Here is a 23,490-nt window from a genome sequence, read left to right as displayed (position 1 = left end):
CTGGAACGCAATTTCTCAGTGTCTTGGAGCTCGGGTGAAGGGGTCCAATGGTCGGAGCATGTGCAGATTTGTTTGATCGGCAAAGCATCGGGTCTGGCTTGACTACTCCATCTGTGACTAATCGCTTCTGATAACCATAATTTTTGATCTGGACAACTTGCGGTGGATTGACCTCCTTCTCCTCTTTATCTCCTTCTGACTTCCATGTGTCCTAGCCGAAAAATGTCTATCGATGGTTGAAGATCCATGGCTTATATTCATCCTTCCAGGGAACCCTGGAAGGATGAATATAAGTGCATCTTTAATCCGTTTTACCGGACTGTGGAACTATGTTTGATTCACACCGTCCCTTTTACCACTGACCTTGAAGGTTGTCTTAGACTGAGCTTGTAAACAAAAGAGTTCTCTTACACTTCAATCAGAGCACTAACATCAAATAACATTCCGATGGCAAAAGCGTTGCCCTTGGCTTTAACATATAGACATCTTTTTGTTTATACAAGTGAGAGCTAATTCCTTTTGGGTTTTATACATAGGTTTTTAGTATTATATTTACAGTAACACAAAGTTATTTTTGTAAGCCTTCTAGATGTGACCTCTGTAAAAGTTGATGCAAAGAACCTTGAAAATTTTCGCAACACCGAATTTTACAATACTCCCTTTGTGGTCTCTTATTATCCTTTGCATTATAAGAATATCACTACCCATTCTCACATTAAATGGTGATACCATTTAACATTCCCAAGACAGGTGTATTAGTTCAAATGCTGTGCCTTAGGCAATATTAGAGCAACTTGATGTCAGCTGTTTCTCCATACCTCAGTAGCTTAGTCATGAAGATATTTCAAATGTTGGGAAAACAAATACAGTTCCTTGTCAAGTATAATTTTGCTAGTTTCTTTAGCTTTCCTCTCTCTTTTTTAGTGGGAAAGAAAATAAAATTGTACTAGATAGAGAATTGTTTTTATTTTCTCAATATCTTGAAATATCTTCATCAATCAGCCACTATCTATATATGGAGACACAGCTGACTTCATCATGTTGCTCTAATATTGTCCAAGGCATAGCATTTGAAACTAATTTGTTAACTTAGCAATTGTGAACAGTTAGAAAACAACATTGTCACAACATATTGTAAAATCTCGCGAGAAATTAATTTTTCGAAAAAAATTTCACTAAAGATTTTCCAGTTTTTTGTTTGAAATTATGAAAAAAAAATGTGCTTAATAAGATGCTGAAAAAAATTGCTGTAAGAATGCACATGCATTTTGACCTGTTAGTAAAAGCTTAGTAGGAATTAAGCCAGATTAGCACTGATAAATACCATCCAAAGATCGTATGGTCAAACGGCCAGCAATTATGTCATTTTTTTTGCTACTGGCTAATCCTGGGAAGTTCATCATTAAGAACAAAGGACTCAGAATCTGAATAAAAGGGAATGCAGTCCTTGGCTCAGCCTTTTTTTGGCTGAGCCAAGGACTGCATTGTCTGAAATCACATCCTCTGAAACCACAAAAATAGTTGGTTTCAGAGTTTGGTATAATGAATGTCCTAGCATAGAATTTTACCTGGAGATTTGGCCAAAGCTTTTATTAGTTGTTAGTGACTGAGTTTGTTATTAATAGTGTTTGCTATATTAAGAGTTAACTGTATCAAGATGGCAACAATTAAATTTTTATTATTAAATCTTTTGATGTGTGTTTTATAGTACATAAGATGATAAATTACGTGAGACATTTTGGGTACTCAATTCTCAAATAGATGATTAGGTAGAAAAAGCACCATCTCCTTGGTCACTTGATGTCCCAGTGATAATTTCATTAATTTTTTTTTTTGCCTTTGGTATTATGGTTGTGCAATGCATATGCTGACTGTCCATCATTCAGCATATGCATTGCACAACTATAATATGCTGAGTGATGGACACTTTCTCAGCTAAACATGGAGTATACAATAAACTCATTCATCATGAATTAATAACTGTTGTTGTGTCCCATCTTATGAATTTTATTCTATCTAGTTATTTCCCCTTTATCTATATTCAACTATTATCTACGCACGAGATATCACCAAAATTTTTACTAATAAATACTTAAGTTAATTCTCCCCTTAGTATCCCTAATATTTGTATTATGCTGCGCCTTTTGGGACATTTAGTTTAAGATATTATATACAAAAACAAGGAGAAAGAACTAAAATATGTCTGAAAGTGAAACTATGTTGCAGTCGTGACACTTTATCTCGTTTCTTAACACATTAATTTCCCGCGTGATTAGGTTCGTAATTTTTCAAGTGGTGCATTGGACAGCAATTTCAGACAACTGTTTTATCATTGGACAAAAGGTTTATTAAATTCCTTAACATGGTACAATTCAAATATTAGTTATTACTCAATTCAATGCTATACTAAATATTTACAAACTGACATTAGCTTATCATAAATAATTAAGCTATGATCCTATAATGGGTATTACGATCATGCTGCCATACACATTCAACACATAAATTCATTTGACATGGACATATAAGATTAATTCACACTATTTAACTATCCAAACTTAAGTAGATTAACTAAACCATTTACTGCACTGACACATAATTATGACATTTAAACTTTCTTATACAATATGTTAGACATGCAAAATTCTCAGGACACTTAATTACTCATATAATATTAACATTAGTAAGCTTACTTTCATTATATTCTGTCATATACTAAAGTCCTAGTATTGTTTTCTTGGTCGCTTCAACAGTTCAGTATTAGAATAATGATAACTAATACATACGAATCTTAGTTAACACGAGATATATTTTACAGTACCTTTCTTTCTTGAATTTTCTATATGGGCCTCTACCTTTTTTCTGATCTAACTATCTTGGTATAACCTCTCCGATAATCTGTTTCTCCTACGTTCCTTTTGGAATTGAACTATGCTTACGCGGTCTTAACCTCTCGTAACTTAGGACACACTTTGAATCATCTATATAACGGCTGTACAACTCGCGATGTGGACATCGATTTCTTTACTTCTTTCCCTTTCTCGTAGTTGACACTGGAGTTGAAACACAAAGAATATGCTTTCTTTTCTTTGACTATATGGCATTCCTCACTTCTTACATAGGAAGTACGGAATCGAAATCCCGCTCACTTTCGTTTCCATGTCATGATGACGGAGATATAACCCCTATCTCACCACTCAGGAAAACACCGTGAAATCCATATGAAAGAGCTCGCGAAGAACTCTCCTGGAACAGAACCAAAACCAAAAGCCAAAAAGAGTCTCCCCGGGTCCAAAAAGCCTCGTGGGGGCGGGGGGTTTCTAACCCTTTTATACCCTCTCTCCTAACGGCACCTTCTCTAACTTCTTTTCTCCACCCTCCCCTTTTTGACTTGACTTTACCGACCAATTAGGGTGGCGTTTTTCTGCCAAACATCATTTGATCAGCGAACTCGTAACGAAGTCTCAATCCGGGAATTGACCCTAAGCGATTGTCTGTTGTTTTTCTTGTGCTAGCCTCTAATTTAATTCCCTTTCCAAAATTTCTCTATGAAGTTACTTAATATTTTAATCTCTAGCCTCTCACATACCACCTTTTATGACTAATCCTTTTTTGTCTTATTTAGTTAAATTTTCTCTTTTATATCATATTACAACATTAATATATTCTTTCTTTTTGTTAGTTAGTTCAACAAACACCTTTATATTTTATATATTTTATTGGATGCAAGAACATTTCTTTTAAATAATTCATCTATTATCTTTCTTGCAGGGTTTTTAATTTATTTATTCTTCATGTTACACCATGATAGCTGAGAATTCTACATTCTTAAGATATCAGGTGTAACACTGTACACTCCAAAGTGTTACTGTAAAAATTTGATGTAGTTTAATAATACCAGAAAGCCTTACATCAATTTTTACAGAAGTCAAGCCCTGTAAGGATATTATAAAAATAACCTGCATGTCTATGTATATTTAAGACAGTTTGTTAATGTAAATAATCCCTATGGGAATTGTCTATACTTTCTGCCCTAAAACGGAAAATTCTAGAATGTATTGAACAAAAGCAATACCTTGCCACCAGAAAACATTGTGTGTTAGCTCTTTATAAGGACATGTGAAAGTTGTTGGTGAATTCCACCTGTAAACACTCAAGGTCAGTGTCAGACGGACCGACAAACTTCAGGCGCACTTCTGCTGCCAAAAACAAATAGGATTAAAGGGGTGTAGAAGAAGATCAAAGAAAGGGTCAGTGTCAAGGAAAGAACAAGGGATCGCACCGAAATATTCGGGGTCCCATGTCTTCGTGCAGGGATCCGAAAGAAGGTGAATAAAAGGCATTGGCCAGAAGATCGAGTATCAGTTATCCATAGGTCGTCATCGGTTATCTACAGGTCGTCAGTCGGTTATCCGTCGCATGTAAGCCATCGAGGACTCAACTTCTGGAGAAGTCATACCAGTGGCCTGAAAGAAAGATGTAAGGAAATGATCTGCCAGGCAAAGCATTGATCTGATGTCAAACCTTCGCTGGGAGCTTTTGTCTGGAGAGAGGAAATTTTCGAGCAAGAAGGAATTGCTTTGTTAGTTCAACACGTGCGCAAGTACTCCTCAAGCCGATAATCTTTGCCCAATGTGCTGCAGGAACAGCATCCCAGAAGCATCAGTAAATCTATCGCCGGCGTTAGAAGAGAGGAAACCTGACATGGGAGGAAAAGGACAGGAATTCCAAATTTGGAGCCAGGAAATAAGTATACAGCAGGCTGCTGCCCGCTGTGTGTACTTATTTCCTGCATGTAAAGTGAGTTTGATTTTTTTTTTTTTTTTTTACCCCCCAATTTTGTGAATTATAGGAGAACTATTAGTGGACTGTTAAGATTAGGCTGCTGAATTCGAACAGAGTTAATGGTTGGATTTAAATGTTTTATATGTAATGACATTCTTATGTGTATAACAGTCAAGAAGTAACTGTTTGTTGATGGTACTATTGCTTAGGATAGTAATTCGATATTGGAAAAGAGTGGTTATTTATGCGACATGATTTTCATGAATTGAAAGGGCATTTTAACATAATTGTTTTATGTAAAGTTAAACTAAGCAAATTTTTCTTTAGTGGAATAATAGTGTAAATTGTTTTATCGTAAATAAATGTGTTGTTTAAATGTTAATAGAGTGCTGCCTGATATTTAATTCCTTGATGCACTGTTCCAAAAAAAGTATTAGAGCCTATTAGTGGGAACCCAGGAGAAAGGATAGTAAAGGATAGATAGTAAACCATGACTGCAGATATTAATTAATCAGGGATAATTTGAATGTAATGGGAAAACTACTGGACCCTTAACACTTCTTATTACTAGAAAATGGACATCAGTGGCGCAGCATATCAAATAAATTTTCTGGTGTTCAAGGAATAAGAAGGCAAGTGCGGAAGGCAGTATAGCTTAAACAGATATTAAAGAGATAAATAGAGACATAAGGAAAATTATAAGGTATATAAGATCAGAAGAAACTCCCCAGTTTACATTACTGCTGTATCTTAATTGTTTCAATAAATATTTGTCTTTAAAATACTTGCATTAATTATTTATAAATGTATATGTTCTTAACTGAAAAAAAAAAAAAAATGCATATTTTTTATCTAGAAATTTGTGCAGTTTCTAAAGTATCCAAAAAAGAAATAGGACGTTGTTTCAAGTTAATTCTGAAAGCACTAGAAACAAGCGTAGACCTTATCACTACAGGAGATTTTATGGTAAGACTAAATTAATTGCATATAATAATTTTAACTATTTATAAAAAGAAGGTTATATGCTGAATAGTTGGAATATCTGAAACTCGTGTAGCTTTAGTTTTTTTATGCTAATATGTAATTGGAAAACTTCTTCATCTTAAGAAAGCTTAATTGTGATATCTAGCGATGTCATAAACTTCACAGCAATCTCATAGCTGTTTTTGTCCTTCTTTAAGCTGAAGACAGATTTGTTGACACAGTCAACAGACTGTCATTGATACTCCTGGCTTGTCATGTGTACTACAGGTCTTTTTATTTTATAGTATTGTATTGTTGCTATCTCTTGTTTCTATGTACATTTCTTGGTTTTCTGCTCTCTGCATTATTTTCATTACCATTTCTAATATTTTGCCATAATCAAATTGACATTTTCAGAAAATAACACATGTGCACGTAGACACTACATGGTGAAAAGAAGTGAAGTCTGCAGTTTTGAAAGAAAGAAAAAACCACCTAGTGGATGATATCACTTGGGCATTGTATTTCAAATAATAATACATTATTATTATTAGCTTCATATCAACAATTTGTTCAAAATAACTGTTATTTGTGTCTTCACGATTGTCAGAGTGTACGTTTTGGTCTTCTGAGACATTACTTATTATCCATCTCCTAGAACTCGGTTTTATGGCATTATACACTTAAATTCTCTCCTGTTTAATTGAAAATATTACCTTAGGTGATCTCTGTTCACACACTAAATGCTAATAATGTCAAGTTCCTTTCTAATATCTTCTTTTATAATATGATTCTGTCAATTGATGCATTTATTTTCCTTAAGCCCATGTTGTATCTTCTAGGTTTTAATTCTTTTATTTTTTAACTCATTGCTTCTCAGATCCACAAGTGGTGTACACTATTAGTTTAGTGTTTTGGCTAATTTTTCTCTTATTCCATATAAATTTATTTGGTATATGCTTGACTATACTTTTGCCTCTGCTTATTCTGTTGTCTATTTTCATATATAATTTTTCATCTTCACTAAAATTTTGTTTTCCCTCTTCTTGCATATTCTCATAATTTAACTGTGTTGCTGATTTGCATACTACATTTGTTACAGCAGTTATTTAGTTTTCATATGACAAGTTTAATAACATTGTCCTTCATAATATGAACCAAGATATTTGTTTTTGGCAATGGTGAACACAAAGTTCCATCTGCCTACCAGAATACCTGTTGTGGGTAGATGGTACATCCTCCAACTTGCAACCATTGGTGCAACTCCTTTCATAATCAAGATTATACCATCATGACATCATGCCCAGAGTCAAGTCTAACCTCTTAAGCATTCTCAAACTCCCATAAAAATGAGCACAGCAAATCACCTTACACTATACTAAGAACAGGTTACTGAAAACCTCTTCTCTTCTTTCACTAGAAATCAGAAAAATATTCTTGAATAGCTTGCATATGAACAGAAATTCTAGTCCTGGTGGCTTCTCCCTTCTTTCCCAACTGTGGTCAAATTTTGGCTTTCAAACTAATGTCTCTCTCTCTCTCTTTTATGCTCCATTGCCTTCATTTCATTTCTATTGAAAATAATGAGGTCATGAACAGTCAACCTCTACTGCCAGGAAGCTTTCTAATTAGTGACCCAGCAATATTGATCTCTTCATTTTTGATCCATCAGTCTCCTGGCTATTATATTCTACCTTTGAACTCATATCATGAAAGGGCATGGTTTTCCTTTGGCCGATCACTGTATCATGATAGTTCTCTTCAGATTTCCTGCCTGGTGTCAGGGGATTCCCAGGTCTCTATGCTTTTGTTCATGCTGTTCTCTCTAACTTAAAATCTATATATAGTTTTGTTGATGCTACACTTCATTACCCATCATTTGATAAACCCCAAAGTGCTCATATGTTCCAAGTTTCATGATAACAGTTCCCTAAACACTCTCTCTCCTTGCTAATGTTACAAAAGCAGTTTTGACTTCTGACAAGACTTCACTTCTCTTCACCTCCAGTTGCAGTCAGATTTCTCTTCTTGGACTTAAAAAGCCTTTCCTGGAACAAACCCATCACTTTGATAATATCTTCCAAAAAAAAAATGTTGCAGTTTTCTACTCGAGTTATCTCTTGCCTTTACAACCGCTATAAAATACAGCTGCCCAAGCCACACGGTACTGTTCTCATATTTGGGTTGCTGCTGCACCAAAACATAACAATATAGTTATGGATATCCCTTTCATACAGACACTCAAATCACTTTCTGAAAGTACTTCATATTAGCCTTACAGTTCTCTTTTTTATGTATACTGCTTTTCTGAGGGACCGCTGTCATTCCTCCACTCTGCTTGAAGAATGTAAAATTTAGAGGCAGCTGCTCACTATCATCCAATTGCTGTCCAGCTTCAGAGCTACCAATCCAACTCTTCTTCATCTTCTGTCATTCCATTTGCCTACTCTTTGGAATGGCTTTCTGCACACTGTTTCCCCACAAAGAGTTTGATCTCCAGCTGTTCAAGAAACATATGCCAACATATGTAATGAATAATACTGAAAATTGTATATAACTCTGCCTTTCACTTAATTATACCTCAAACCATCTTACTATACATCACTCAATTCTAACCATTCACATTCACTTTTTTTTATTATTATTATTTTTTATAATCACTCCATACGTGAAATGTCACACTACCTAACATCAGTGCCATGTGTAAGTGAGTGATTAAAGAGGAAGAGGTAATCTATGGATGTGTTTCTTCTTAAAAACTTGATGGCTGTATTAATTGGGAAAAGTATATGGGAGACTTCCACAGGACAGATCAAAAAATGACAAGCTCCCATAAAAATCTGGGAATTTCTTTGCGGGGAGGTTCATCCTGCTATGCAAGATCTCAAGATTCCTCTTTAACCATTATTCTTCAAACATCTCACACAACCTTGTCCTTCGCCTAGCTTTCACATAATGAAAATTTTCATCAACTGATATCCTATAATATACTTTCAGAGGTTTAGATCTCTTTCAAATCATCCCTCTTTCTCTTGTCTAGCAGTGTCTGCAGTCCACGTACTCTTAATCTGTCCTAATGTACATTCCATAATTCCAATATCATCATTGTAATTATAACTCTTCTTTGCATTATTTGCACAGCTTCATCTCCTCAGAACCCAGAAGACCAAATCTGCACATCAAATTAAATCAAGGTAAACATGACTTTCTTATCCTTACATGTCAATATTTGCTTCAGCATGACAATTATCCTCTTAGTTGTATTTGCAATTTTTGCTATTTAATGTTTGAACTTCAAATTCCAATCCTCCATTGCTCCAAGATACCTAGCCTTCTCAATTTCACTTAGCATAGGCCAGCATGCAAAGTGTATAACTTTAGCCTTACAAACATTATTATTAAGAGAGACTTCTAGGGAGTCAGGATGTCATCAAGAGAGGCCATACTATTTGTGCCAGCTGTTATACCTGTTCTTGAATTTGTTCACGCTACTTGCACACACAACATCTAAAGGCAATCCATTCCAATCATGCACTACTCTATGAGAGAAAAATCTATTCTTAACCCCCCTTCTTGACAGTATTCATTCTCACCTTCCATGGATTCCCTTGTGTCCTTTCCCAACCCTCCATAAAATGAAAAATTCCATCTACAGAAATTCTGTATAATCCTTTCAGAAGTTTGTAAGTCTCAATCATATCACCTCTCTCTCTCTCTCTCTCTCGTTTGCTGTTGTCTGCAGTCTATAAATTCTCAATCTGTCTTCATAATCAGTATTGCACAATCCTGATACTCTCCATTGCAATCTCTCCACTGTATCAGAATCACCTCGGAAACCAGACCAGCCCTGCATGCAGTAGTCCAAATGAGGTATTATGAAATCCTTGTAAAGAGGCAAAATGACTTCCTTATCTTTACATGTCAAGGTTCGTTTCAGCATTTCAATTATTCTCTGAGTTGTATTTACAATTTTTGCTATATGTCCCTTGAACTTCAGCTTCCTGTCTATTAAAACTCCAAGATCCCTAGCCACATCAGTTCCTTCAAGCATAATCCCACCAATATAATACAACGTTGGATATCTAATCACATCAAAGTTCATGAACTTTACATTTATTAATATTGAAATGACAGCCATTTTCATATGCCCACAATTCCAGCCTATTCAAATCATTCTCAAGTACTGCATATCAGCAGTACTCCTGATTACCTTACCAATCTTTGCATCATCAGCAAATAGTTGTATGTCACATGTCAAATCCTTCCCAATGTCATTAATGTACAGATTGAATAACAATGGACTAAGGATTGATCCGTGAGGCACACGATTGGTTACCTTGAATATTGCAGATTCCCCCCCCCCCATATATGAATTTTTGATATGTCAGTTAGCCATCCCTTATCCATGCCAATAGTTTATAATCCAGTCCGATATTCTCCAATTTATGCAACAGTCTTCCATGGTACATTGTCAAAAGCATTCGCAAAATACAAAAGTATCATAGTGTATCCTTTCCCCTTTTGTAACTCAATGGTAACGTTATTATAGAAGTGTGCAAATTGCTAACACACGACCTTCCTTTAGTAAACCCATGCTATTCATTGCAAAGTAGAAATTCTCTATCAACCCATTTCTGAATGCGAGTCCTAACCAACTTTTTCCAAAATCACCACCACCACTCCTCAGATACCAATTGGTTGATAATTGGATACTTCAGTCTTTGCACCACCCTTGTGTAATGAGATTACCATACATTCTTTCCACTCCTGTGGAATCTTCCCTGTTCTGAGACTCAAATTATATAGCCTGATCAAGAGAATAGCCAGTTCAGCTGAACACTCTTTTAGCATCCTTGCTAATATCTTATCAGTTCGTATTGCAGAATTCTTATTCAGTTTGTACAAGAGCTCTAGTACTTCCTCCTCATCTACATGAGTTTCCTCATACAGTAAAGAGGTAGTGGTGAGTTCAGTGTTGCATATACTAGGTTGACAGCTTTTAGCAAAATGGCTGCTCATTAGTTGAACTTCTGCATTAGTCACCTGCACCATCTGCATTCAGTAATTATTTTTTCAAATTCATTGTTTCTTTTACTTGCAGCATAATGATAAACTTATTTTGGTTGTCTTTAACTTGCAGAGCCAGTTTATTTTCATACTCAGACTTGGCTTTCACATCACATGTGACTCTTCTGGCCTGCTGCTTATAATAATCATAATTGACATCATCCCTATATATACAAGATATTCCTTCCACGTCATCTTTTTCTTATGAATCTCTTGCATAATTAGTTTACACAACCATTTCACTCCTACTCTATTTATTCTTCGAACTCTAGGGATATATTCTGGTATCACATAATTTAAGTATTTTTTAAATACTTCCCACACACCACTGGTCGATACCTTTCCATCCAATGACTGATACTGTGGTACAGAATCCTGCATATCCCTCAGTTGGTCATGATTTCCTGCTTTGAGGTGGAGCATGTAGCCTTTTCTGAATGGAACATTCATAAACTTAGCCACTTCCCAAGCAAGTACCGCATGATCACTGAAACCTCCTCTGAAACTATAATCAGATCTAATACTACTCTTTGATCTCGAGTTCCTTCTGTCACATGCTGCTTGGTGAAGTTGTCTCACAGCAGCTCAATTAAAGTTCCCCATTATGATTACTCTTTTTGCATCCATCATATTTATTTGGTGATGCATTTCTTCATCACTAGCAACCAATCCTCCAGCTCTGTGACAAAATGCCACTATGCATTTAATCTTGTTAGACTACACCTCACGCCAGATTGCTTCAAACTCACTGTCACGTGAAAAACTGTTACTAGTATTTTGCAGCCATAAGTCTCAACTCTAACTGGATTCATGTCATCTGATATCAATAGCAGCACGCCCCCTCCTCTCTTCTCCTGTCCTGTCTCTCCTTCCTAAAAATACTCTTTGCACTCAATACCAGTTAGTACGCCTGCTTCTGATAGCCAGGTCTCACTATTGCCTCCAACATGAGGTCCCAATATATTAACCAAGGCAACAAACTCTACTCCTTTGTTTCTGATACTCCTAGCATTCATATACAGACATAATAAATTACCTTCATGCTCTTCTGCATGCACTTGTCTGTGGTCTGCATGACACAGCTTGACAACTTGCAGATCTCTGTTCTTGTCTAATTCCTTACTTACTTATCCAGACATGTTTACACATGCTCGATAGGTTCGAACTGGTTCAACACAGAATCATTCTCTTCATAATCATTTCCATAATAACCATTCCCATCATTAACACAGTTACCTAATATTGTCGCTCGTACACACAGATTCTCACAATTTCTCCCATCAGAATTCAGTTTCCCTGACACTCTGTGTTAGGTCTTATATCAATTAATAATTTTTCAAGACTCCTGATGCCAAAGCATTCAAGTGTAGGCCTTCCCTCTTATACAAATTCAATCTTCCCTCAAACTCACTCCACACACCCGAAAACTCGCATCCATTCCTTCTACAAAGCCTACATCGAATCATTTGCCATCATAGCCCCTCTTCGTAATTCATTTCCATTATATCTAGATAATATACTAACGATTTTTACTTTCTCACTGTTCACTCTCACTTCTTCCAACAACCTTTTCTTGACCTGTCTCATACTGAATTTATTGCTAGTTAAATCATTGGTACCTACCAGAATTACAAATTGCTATATATATAGACAGATAGATAGATAAAAACGTTCAAATTTTCCCACAGCAAAATTTAAAAATATAATCTATTCATCAATGGCATGTTTTATGATTGTCACCATACCAAATAACATCCTTCTTTTCATAATGAACTTTACTTACTAGATTATGCATTAACTTACCTGATTCCGTGCTTTGTTTTCCATTTTGCTGCTAAACTTTTTTATTCTTTCTATGTTCCTCTAAATTCTGCTTGACTTTCTGTGGTTCCCTCATCATCTGTCTAATAATCTGCTTTAACCTAGCAATCTCGGAAATGAAATTATTTTCAATATCGTCACAAAGCCTTCTTGTTCATTACTTCACTGTTCTTGTTAGCATTCTGTTTCTTCTGCATTTTTGGTGCCATTTTACAGCTATATTTAATATTACAATATCACAATAAAAATGTTATAAGACACTAAATGCTCTAAAACACGAAAATCTACTCTTATATACTGTAAAACATTAATTTTCTAAGGAAAAAACACAATAAAACAGATAAAAAAAATCACCAGTTTTACGCGAGTGCTAAATTACAACGACCACTCGCAATATGACATCAAACAAATCCAGTGAACATTGAATTGACATATATTATCATTCGCTCATAGTTCCAGTCTATCCATATCATTTTTGAATCTTTGCATCATCAGTAAACGATTGAGCATCTGTCAGGCCCTTCTCAGTGTCATATGTGGCTTTCTCACATTAAGCAAGTTGTTTATCTTTCTAATCATCAACTAAAGGAAGATAAACTTAATGTTCTAGCTAATGGCCACAAATTTTCAGTTCTCCCAAAACAGTTTCCTCATTTGAATTTTATGTACAAAAATTAACACAGCATTTCTCATTTCTCATATGAAGACTTTCTCATATGTGGCTTTCTCACATTAAGCAAGTCGTTTATCTTTCTAATCATCAACTAAAGGAAGATAAACTTAATGTTCTAGCTAATGGCCACAAATTTTCAGTTCTCCCAAAACAGTTTCCTCGTTTGAATTTTATGTACAAAAATTAACACAGCATTCCTCATTTCTCATATGAAGACAAAAATAAATTGCGGACAAGTTGCCAAAATTATTCAAAATCAAAACTTTCACCTTAAATATCACATATGCAGAATCGAAAGCTTTACATGATCTTCAAAAAAATAATCTTATTACCAATGCCAACAAAGACAATATTATTGTTTTATCTTGACAGTTTTGAACATAAACAAAAAAAAAATGGACATTTTACTAGGAGATCAAAAAATGCATTAATTAAATCCAACACAAAGCGAGCTTAAGAAACTTAACTCCTTATTGGAATTGTATGAGTGTTATTTTAAAAGTTTAAATTTCCACTAGACAGCGACACAATTCATTCATTCATACCAGTGTCGGCACGTATCATCTTTTTCATGACTCCTAGCAAAATTTTCGCTACATGCGACACATAGTTCTCGTTTGGCAAACATTTAAAATGTCAGTGTTTGCATTTTTCATAAAAATTGAGAAAAACGACTTTCGTGTTTTATCATTGCACTTTTATTTGAAGAAGTGAATGGCTGCGCAGATCAAAGCCAAGTTACATGCAATTCACGGGGACTCTGCACCAGCATTAAAGACTATTTAGTTTTGGATAAATGAGTTTAAACATGGTTGTAAGTCCATTGAAGATGAAATGTGCTCCGGATGTCCGACTGAGGTCACTACGAAGGAAATGATTGACAAAATCCATGGTATCGTTATGGAAGACCACCAAGTGAAAGTGCATGAAATTGTAGGCATTTCAACTGAATGGGTGTATCTCCTGCACAAAAAATTGCACATGAAAAAGCTGTGCATGCAATGAGTGCCATGATTGTTAACTGATCAAAAACGCATGCAAAAAACACATTTCAGTGCAGTGTTTGGCAATGTTTAATTGCAATTCGTAGGATTTTTTGTGTCAATTCGTGACTGTAGACGAAATTTGGATCCACCACCACTACACACCTGAGTCCAAGTAGCAGTCGAAACAGCGGACAATGCCCAGTGAAAGAACATTGAAAAAAGCGAAGACCATTTTGTCATCTGGGAAGGTGATGGCCACTGTTTTTTGGGATTCCCAAGGACACGTATATTTATAGACTATTTGTAAAAGGGTAAGACAATAACAGGAGTCTATTATGGATCATTGTTGGACTGTTTACAAGAAGAACTGAATTAAAAATGACCAAGATTGGCACACAAAAAAGTGCTCTTTCATCAAGACAATGCACTGTCCCACACATCGGCCGCCACAATGGCAAAATTGCACGAATTGAGGTTTGAATTGGTTTTCCACATCCACCGTATTCTCTGGACTTGGCCCTGTGTGACTTCTTCTTGTTTGAAAAATTTGGCTTAGTGGGAAAAAATTTCTTTGAACGAGGATGTCATCAAAGCTGTCAATGACTATTTTGCACAATTTGACAAATCCTACTTTTTAGATGGGATGAAAAAATTGGAAACTCACTGGACCAAATGTGTAGACCCCGATGGAGACTGTCAGAAATAAAGGTAATTTTTTCCAAAAAAATGTGTTTAACTTATTTTTTTACCAAACTTTTAACAATCCTCGTATTTTCACTTGATGCCAATACAGTTCAAAACTTAGAAGTCATCATGCAAGGTTACCTAAATTTATGGACTTCTCAAGTAACATAAACTAGTATTTCCGCTACGACTCTTCACAGATCGTATAGGAAGTCATATACAAGGGTGGTCTGAAAAGTTCTAGGCCTCAACCATAGATGGTAACACTATTGGCAAGATTTTTTTTTTTTTTCTAAGTTGGTACATCTGTCATAAGCATCCATGTGAAATTGCAAGTCATTCTATCAAGTAGTTTGTTTTTTATAGCTGTCTGAAGCAAAAGTGTTGTCTGTATCCCTTGAAATGGATAAAATTGAGTATCGTGCAGTTATAAAATTCTTTGTAAAAGAAGGTTTAACACTAAAATAAATTCATTTGAAGTTCATAAAAGTTATGGGCCATTTCTTAATTGTTATTTTCGACAATTAAGAAATGGGATGCAGAGTTTAAACGTGGCCATTCCAGACTTGAAGATGATTCACGTGAAGGATGTCCAAAAAGTGTAACAACACCAAAAATCCAACACCATAAAGGTCATCCAATACCATATCAAGTGCATGATATGGTATTGGATGACCGCCGAGTCAAAGTGCATGGAATTGTTGAGATTTATAGGCATTTCAAAAGAATGTGTAGGATATATTTTGTGTGAAGAATTGCATATGAAAAAGCTTTGTGCAAGATGGGCTCCGTGCTTAACCCTTGGCTTTGCTATTTGGAATAAATCACAGTAACAGCTAGAAGACTTACAAGAAAGTAATAACCTTCATTGTAGAATTAAATTCACTGTATAACTGAATGAACGGGACTATATCCTTCTTAGATGTCCTTATAAAAACAGAATTAGGTGATTTCTGATCAACGTCTGTTTATCTCAAACCTTCCTTCTCAGGTTGGTATATCCCTCACACTTCCACTCGCCATCCCTCACAGAAGTATGGTATTAAATGACTTCTTTCAATAGTATCATCTGTTTTCCTCATCTGAACTACTTCAGAAAGAAATTTGTACAATCAAAGAAACGGCTGTTCTTGTTTTGGAGTTGTAAAGCACCAAAATAATTGAGAAAGTTATCAACCATTTTTTTCTGACCTCTATCACAATGAATCACCATTGTTTATATTAAAGGTATTTCAGAACATATCTATCATATCTTAAAGAAGTTCAATGTCTCTTACCAAATTCTTAATTCCAACAGCTCCATAAAATTCAGCCTCTATTTGCTATCTTGAATATATTCAGTCCCATCCAACCGCAGGTTATTTTGGACAAACAGGCTATTCTGTTTCTAAGTTCATCTCTGAACATTAGTCCTACTTTGTCAATTTCTGTAACAGATCTTGTCTAGCAGAATGTGAGATTACAAATATGAGGTAAAACATCCTCTAGGATTATACTAAATTATCACAGAGATGTTCCTATAAATACAATCTCCTTTTTAAAGAAAGTGGCGAAGTTGTTCTGCATTATCCTAATCTCATCCTTAATGGTGGACTCTCTGTGCCAAACTGTGGGAAATTTTTATTAAGCACTATACATTGTTCTTTGTATTGTGGAAAAAAAACTAGAATTTCAGTTTATTAATATCCTTTAATAATTTCAGTGATAGATTGCATTTCACTATTGAGTATATAAGCAAAACAGCTCCATAAACTTTCTAAACCTAACACTCAAAAGATCCTGAAATAATATCAATACAAAAATTTGTTATTAACCAACTGATGTATGGAATAACCTGCACTTTTAAAAAAATAAATTGCACTCTCCTCATTCATTAATGCATATGAATATATGACAGTTCTTGGTGATTTAAATCATGAAATTAACTATTTGAAGCAGATAAACGAGTCTACCCCAACAATTAATAAACTATTTTAACTTGACAGCCAAAATAAGAGTTGCCACCCCTTGAAATAAAACATTCCCTACAGTAAAATTTTTTATATAAAACTATAACATACATTTAAATATTCTGGTTATAAGGTTGTTGCCTTCATGCTTCATTCAAAAATTATCTAAGGGGGCGGGGAGATCCATGAAATTCTACAGTTTTTAGTGTGGTTTATTACTCTTCCTGTCAACCCAGTTGCGACACCATCTACATTGGGTATGTAACTAGATCTCTAGATTCTTGTTTATGTGAACATTACCATGACCGCCATGCCTATTTCCTGATATTTTGTGTGTGTGTGGGGGGGGGATTCTAACGCTACAACCACAGAAATAGCAACACATGTAATTGAATATAAAGTAAAATTAAGAATATCAGAGTTTGCCATAATTTCCAGCTTTGTGGTCAGTATGTAACCTTCCTAACCAGAAGATCAATATACTTAGCTACTTCCCTGGTCAGCTCAATAAATTCTTCATTTTTATCATAAGATTTCTCTGCTATCCAATCGGTGTTTGGGTAATTTACAGCACCCATAATGATTACTCATTCAGTACCCATCGGGATAATTAGTGCATCTTCATTGTCCCCAATTGAACAACCAGGTTCAATTGCTACAGAAGTTTTGTTGCTTCATTCTGTAGCATTATCCTCTCTCATATATCTGTTGCCTATATGATCAACAGCCAAAACATGCCAGCTCGGACGTTGTCCAGATGAACAAGGTCCGTGATACCAATCAAGCGATCAGGGTTGGATCGAAAAGTGGGATACCGAAAGGAAACAGAAACTGAAACTAACAGAACTACTATCAGTAGGAACATGGAATGTACGGACGCTTTGGATGTCAGGAGAATTAGAACTACTTCTTGAGGAAATAAAGAGATATTGGTGTGATATATTAGGTGCGACTTGCGGAGATACGATGGACATCATCAGGAGAGATAAATGGATGTGAAGTTATATGGTCAGGGCATGACACCAAGCATGAATAAGGAATTGGCTTCCTTCTTAACAAAAGAGCTAGAGAGGTACTGTTAGGATACAAACCAGTCAATGAATGAATCACAGTAGCAAGATTTCATGCAAAACCATTTAATATATCAATAGTCCAGATATATGCACCCACATCTGAAGCACAGATGAGGATGTTGACCTATTTTACAAAGATCTGACAGAGACAATAGAAACAATGCCAAAGCAAGATGTACTAATTATTGAAGGAGATCGGTATGCCAAAGTCGGAATAGATAATGATGGTTGGAAAAGCGTCATGGGAAAATATGGTTTCGGAGAAAGAAATGAACGAGGTGAAAAAATGTTAGAATTTCTGTGGATCATGAGATGATGATCTGTAACACAAGATTCCAACAAAAGACTGTGGAAAATGGACATGGTGATCAAATGATGGGAAAACCAAGAACATGATTGATATGATTACGATTAAAAGAAGATGGATAACATCAGTACAGCAGTGTTGAACTTTTCAAGGAGTGGATATAGACTCGGATCATAATTTAGTGACTGCAAACATCAAATTGAAATTAAAAAGAAAATATAAACCCCATCATCAGTAATGAAGAGATACAGCAAGAATAAGTGAAGCAGAAATAGGAAGACGGTACAGAACTGTGTTAGAAGAGAAACTTAAAAGTGTGGACAAAAAAAAAAAATTCGAATCTGAGAGTGAAAGGAGTAATGAATGTGATAGAAGATGCATTTGAAGAAACAGTACCAGAAGAAAAGATCAAGAAGAAATGGATTAGACAAGAAACACTGAAGTTAGTGTAGGAGAAAAAAATGTTGCAGATAAGAAGGGATACATCAGAACAAATAGAGGAGCAATATAGAAGAAAGTGTAATGAGGTGAAAAAAGCAGTCAAAATGGATAAGATGAAATGGTTAGAAACCCAATGCAATAATATAGAACAGTGCAATGGAGAGCATAAAACTAGGGGAGTTGTACAAAATGATTAGAACCATTAATAGAAGGTGGCAACCATAACAGACCACAGTTAAAGATGAAAAAGGCAAAGTATTGATGAGTAAAGATAAAAATTGTACAGCGGTGAACAAGATGGTGAGTTATATGAAGAAAAACTAGATTTAGATAGCGTTGGGAAACTAATTGAAGAATTGAAGCAGATATCACCACCAGGTAATGAGTATGACATGGACATTTTAAGAGGAGAGGTAGAAAAAGCAATAGGATGACTAAAACACGAGTCCTGGAATGATAACATCACTGGAGAAATTATTAAATATGTTGGTGAAAGTATGGTTATAGAAATGCACCAACTATGTAATATGGTATGGAAAGAAGGGAAAATGCCAGAGGAATCAATATTAGTGACATTATACAGGAAAGGAAATAGTGAATGCAGAAATTATAAATGATCACTGGTCATAATTGAAGTATCGTATGAGCAGATCATTTTAAAATGAAGCATCTTAATGTGGAGTATTACTGTTCTCTCAGTTTGGGCATTAAATTATTTTTTATAGAGAGTTCGTTTGGGTCAATCAAAGCACTGCATGTAAATTTGTTCTTCCTCTTAATGATTCAGTTGATCTATAATGACCTGGTTGGCCAAGTGGTTAGCGTAAGTGTCAAAGCTGTATAACTGAGAGGAGACCTCCACACAGCCTTTAAAGGAATGTGGAGAACCGACCAGGGCTTCTGACCTAATGTCCAATCCTCACCTTCTCATGGTGCACCCTGTTGGGTATCTACCTGGATACTGAACGAACGAGGATGGGCTGGCAGTTTGGGATTTAGCTGACCGAATTGTATTCCTATTTCTTAAACCAATATAGAAAAAAATGATGGTACAACATGGCAAAATTTCATATCGACTGGGGTGTTGCCCAGTTAAACAAGGCCCCCATTGTTTTCGCCAGGGAACCAGGGCGAACAGCGAAAAGTCAGCTACTGGAACAAATCCTAAAACACACCCCAACTCAACATCACCAGAGTTAAAGATCGGTACTATCAACATAAGAAGCCTGAATGGCAAAGAAATGGAGCTAGCTGAGGAATTAGATAAGTACCGATTGACATAATAGGGGTGACTGAAACAAAAAAGACAAAAACTGGTGAGATCTTTCTGAACAATAAATACAAAATGTTATATTCAGGAAATGACAACCAAGGAAAAGAAGGAGTAGCCATAGTATTCAACACAAAATACGAGGCTAATCTTATTGAATGACAGGCAATCTCAAGTAGAGTGATGTGGGCAAATATCAGAATGGAGAATTGGACAATAAGACTTATTTGTGCCTATGGTCCCACAGAAGGTTCTATTAAGGTAGAAGTGGAGGAATTTTTGATGCTTTAGAAAAAGCAACTGACACAATGAAAAAGGAAAAGTTGGTCCTTGTTGGGGATCTAAATAGCAGAGTAGGAAATGATTGTCAGACATACAAAAATATTTTGGGAAAATTTGGAGAAAAGAGCAAAGCCAATAATAATAGCAAATACCTTTTGGATTTCTGCTCAGGTCATGGACTGGTTATTACTAACACCATGTTCCAACATAAAAATGTGCACAAATTCACATGGAGAGAAGAGGCAAGGAATAAGAAAAGTCTCATTGACTATGTTCTTGTTAATAGCGATGGTTTCTCCCTGTACACCCTGGTGCAGGACACCAGAGTGTACAGGGGATTTGAAATTGGAAGCGATCACTATTTAGTCTTGAGCAGGGTAAAATTGAATTTCGTATTGAAAAGAATAACATGTAAGAAAGTTTTAAAGCGAATAAAAGTTGAGCAGCTCTCAGATGTGAACTGTAGACTAAAATACACAAAGATTATTGAAGAAAAATCAAAGAGTTTGCGAACAGAAACCAAACCTTGCAGATTCAGTGGCAAACCTTGAAGAAACTCTGATGGATTCAGCCAGAGAGGCATGTGGTGAGGTTGTCTGCAAGGATAGAAAAATCAGAACTCCATGGCAGACAGAGGAATTTAAAGAGGCATGAAGGAAAAGAAGAAAGCATATCAAAAGTTCCTGGCAAATAAGTCAGCTTGTGCTCTTAGATAATACAGAGACAAATGTAAGAAAGCTAAACACTGTGTGAAACTAGCTAAACAAAAGTCATGGAATGACTTTGGCAAGAACATAGAAAATAAATATCAAAAAAGTGGTAAGATAGTCTGGAGGTTGTTGAAGAAGCTTAGAAATGGAGGAAAAAGTGCTGTAAAAGGAGATTGAAATGATAAAGGTTACATGAAAACAGGAGAAAAAGATATCCTTGAAGTATGGAGTAATTACTTCGAAAAATTGCTAAATGAAACAAGCAGTGATAGCACAGTGGTAAAAAACGCACAATAGGCATACAGTCAGGAATACATATCCATACTTGAAGTAGAAAAAGCCATCAAAGGCTTTCAATGTGGAAAGGCAGCAGGAGTAGATGATATTCGACCAGAAATGCTGAAATATGGTGGTATAAAAGTCTTACAGTGGCTGCACTGCATAGTTCAGAAAGCCTGGACAGAGGGACGAATTCCCGATGATTGGAGTAGAGCTCTAATAGTACTCATATATAAAAAGGGAAATAAAACTGAATGTGTTAATTACAGAGGTATTTCCCTACTGAGTGTTCCTGGCAAGATCTATGCAAGCACACTTGAGAAACGGTTGAGAAGAATTGTGGAAGAAAAGCTTGGTGAAGAACAAGCTGGATTCAGGCTAAAGACAGGCTGTCAGGATCAGATCTTCACTTTACGACAAATAGTTGAGAAAGAATGGGAATATAAGAAAGATCTGTATTTAAGTTTTGTCGATCTGGAACAGGCATATGACAAGGTGCCAAGAGAGAAGCTGTTCAATACGCTACAGTTATATGGTGTTAATGGGGCATTATATCAAGCAATACTTAGTCTTTATTTGAGTTGTAAATCAGCAGTTTGGATTTAAAATAGTACAGGAAGATGGTTTAATGTTAAATCTGGTATGAGACAAGTATGTATATTATCCCCTCTGTTATTCATTATCTATATGGATCACATTATGAAGGAAAGTGGTATTAAACATGATATCAGAATTGGAGATGTTAATGTCAGCTCTTTGCTTTATGCGGACGATGTTATACTTCTAAATAAATCCGCTACAAGTTTGCAAGAGTCTCTGACTAAATTGAATAACTGTTGTAATAGATATGGTATGAAGGTGAGCATTAAAAAGACAAAGACAATGAAAATAGGTAGAATTGTTGAAAATGTCAACTGTGTTGTGAACAAGGAACCTGTGGAACAAGTAAAACATTTCTGCTACTTAGGCACGATCTTTAGTGAAAATGGTAAATTAAATATGGAAATAGACAACAGAATCAACAAAGCTGGTATGGTAGGAAGTCAATTGAATAAATTCATATGGAATAAAAGCGAAATAAGTCGGAACACTAAATTGCTATCTACAAGACAGTGTTTAAACCAGTTTTAACTTATGGATCTGAGAGCTGGGTCAGAAGTAAAACACTTGACCAAAGACTAGAGACCGCAGATATGAGAGTCCTGAGAAAGATTAGAGGCATGAACAGATGGTCAATGGCAATATCATATTAAAAACAAGGATATTAGGAAAGAACTTGACATTGTCAGCATCCAGGAATGCATTAACAGAGCTAATCTCAGATGGTATGTTCACTTAAACAGAATGGGCAAGGAAAGATTAGCAAAACAAGTGTTCTCTGCCAGGTTAGCAGGAAAACGACCCAGAGGAAGACCAAGATATAGGTGGATTGATACAGTACAGTGTGCCTTAGACGATAGAAATATAAGATCTGATAATATTAGAGTCTTGACAAGTGACAGACTGATTTGTAGGAAAATTGTAGATGGGAAATTAGTAATGATGTAAATTTTTCATGTAGTACTATCATATCCTGTACACCCCTTGAGGGTACATGTCAGGAATTTAATGATGAGGAGGAGGAAACAAGCTAGAATGTAAAAATTATAGGACCATTACCTTGACAAGTCATCTCGGTAAGGTGATGATGATATTGACAGAGAGATTGAGAACACAATTGGAAGCATACCTTGCAGGCGAGTAAGCTAGATTTAGGAAGGCGAGAACTACAATTCAACAGATTTTGACAATGTGGTTAATAGCAGAGAAAGCTAGGAGGAAAAACAAAAACATATATACTTGCTTTGTTGATTTTCAGAAGGCATTTGACAGTATCAACCAGAAAGTGACATTAGCAGTGCTAGAATCCTATGGAATCGACAGAAAACTAATAGCTATATTAAAAGATAATCATATACTTATATCTGCAGTCTGCTTGACTTGTTGGATCTCTTTCCTATACTCATACACCCTCACCAGATTCATAACATGCTTACTGATATTCATATCATTATCATTTGCATACCTTCACTGGACTTATGTACACATAACAGTTTTTTCCTGTTAACTAGTTATTCTAACTCTAAATTCTCACTCCAGTACTAATTTCTCTGGGCTACTTTATTCAAGTGCAGGCCATCTGTTTTTTACAAGTCCCTTC

At 35.6% G+C, this 23,490-nt stretch overlaps 1 protein-coding gene across 1 annotated transcript in view; it reads left to right on the top strand.

Annotated features, from left to right (window-relative positions):
- TfIIB (transcription factor IIB) overlaps positions 1-23,490 on the top strand; it is a 117,454-nt gene that overhangs the window by 72,513 nt on the left and 21,451 nt on the right. Inside the window, exon 7 of the mRNA XM_090406122.1 lies at positions 5,642-5,751. Coding sequence (XP_090262248.1) covers positions 5,642-5,751 — 110 coding nt within the window. The remainder of the gene's footprint in view (positions 1-5,641; positions 5,752-23,490) is intronic.

This window comes from Typopeltis vanoorti, chromosome 16 (genome assembly GCF_054136105.1).
Source record: "Typopeltis vanoorti isolate ZY-2024b chromosome 16, IOZ_Tvanoo_1.0, whole genome shotgun sequence".
Classification (NCBI taxonomy): Eukaryota; Metazoa; Arthropoda; class Arachnida; order Uropygi; family Thelyphonidae; genus Typopeltis; species Typopeltis vanoorti.
The sequence above is the reverse complement of the archived record's forward strand: the minus strand, read 5'-3'. Positions and strand labels throughout refer to the sequence as shown.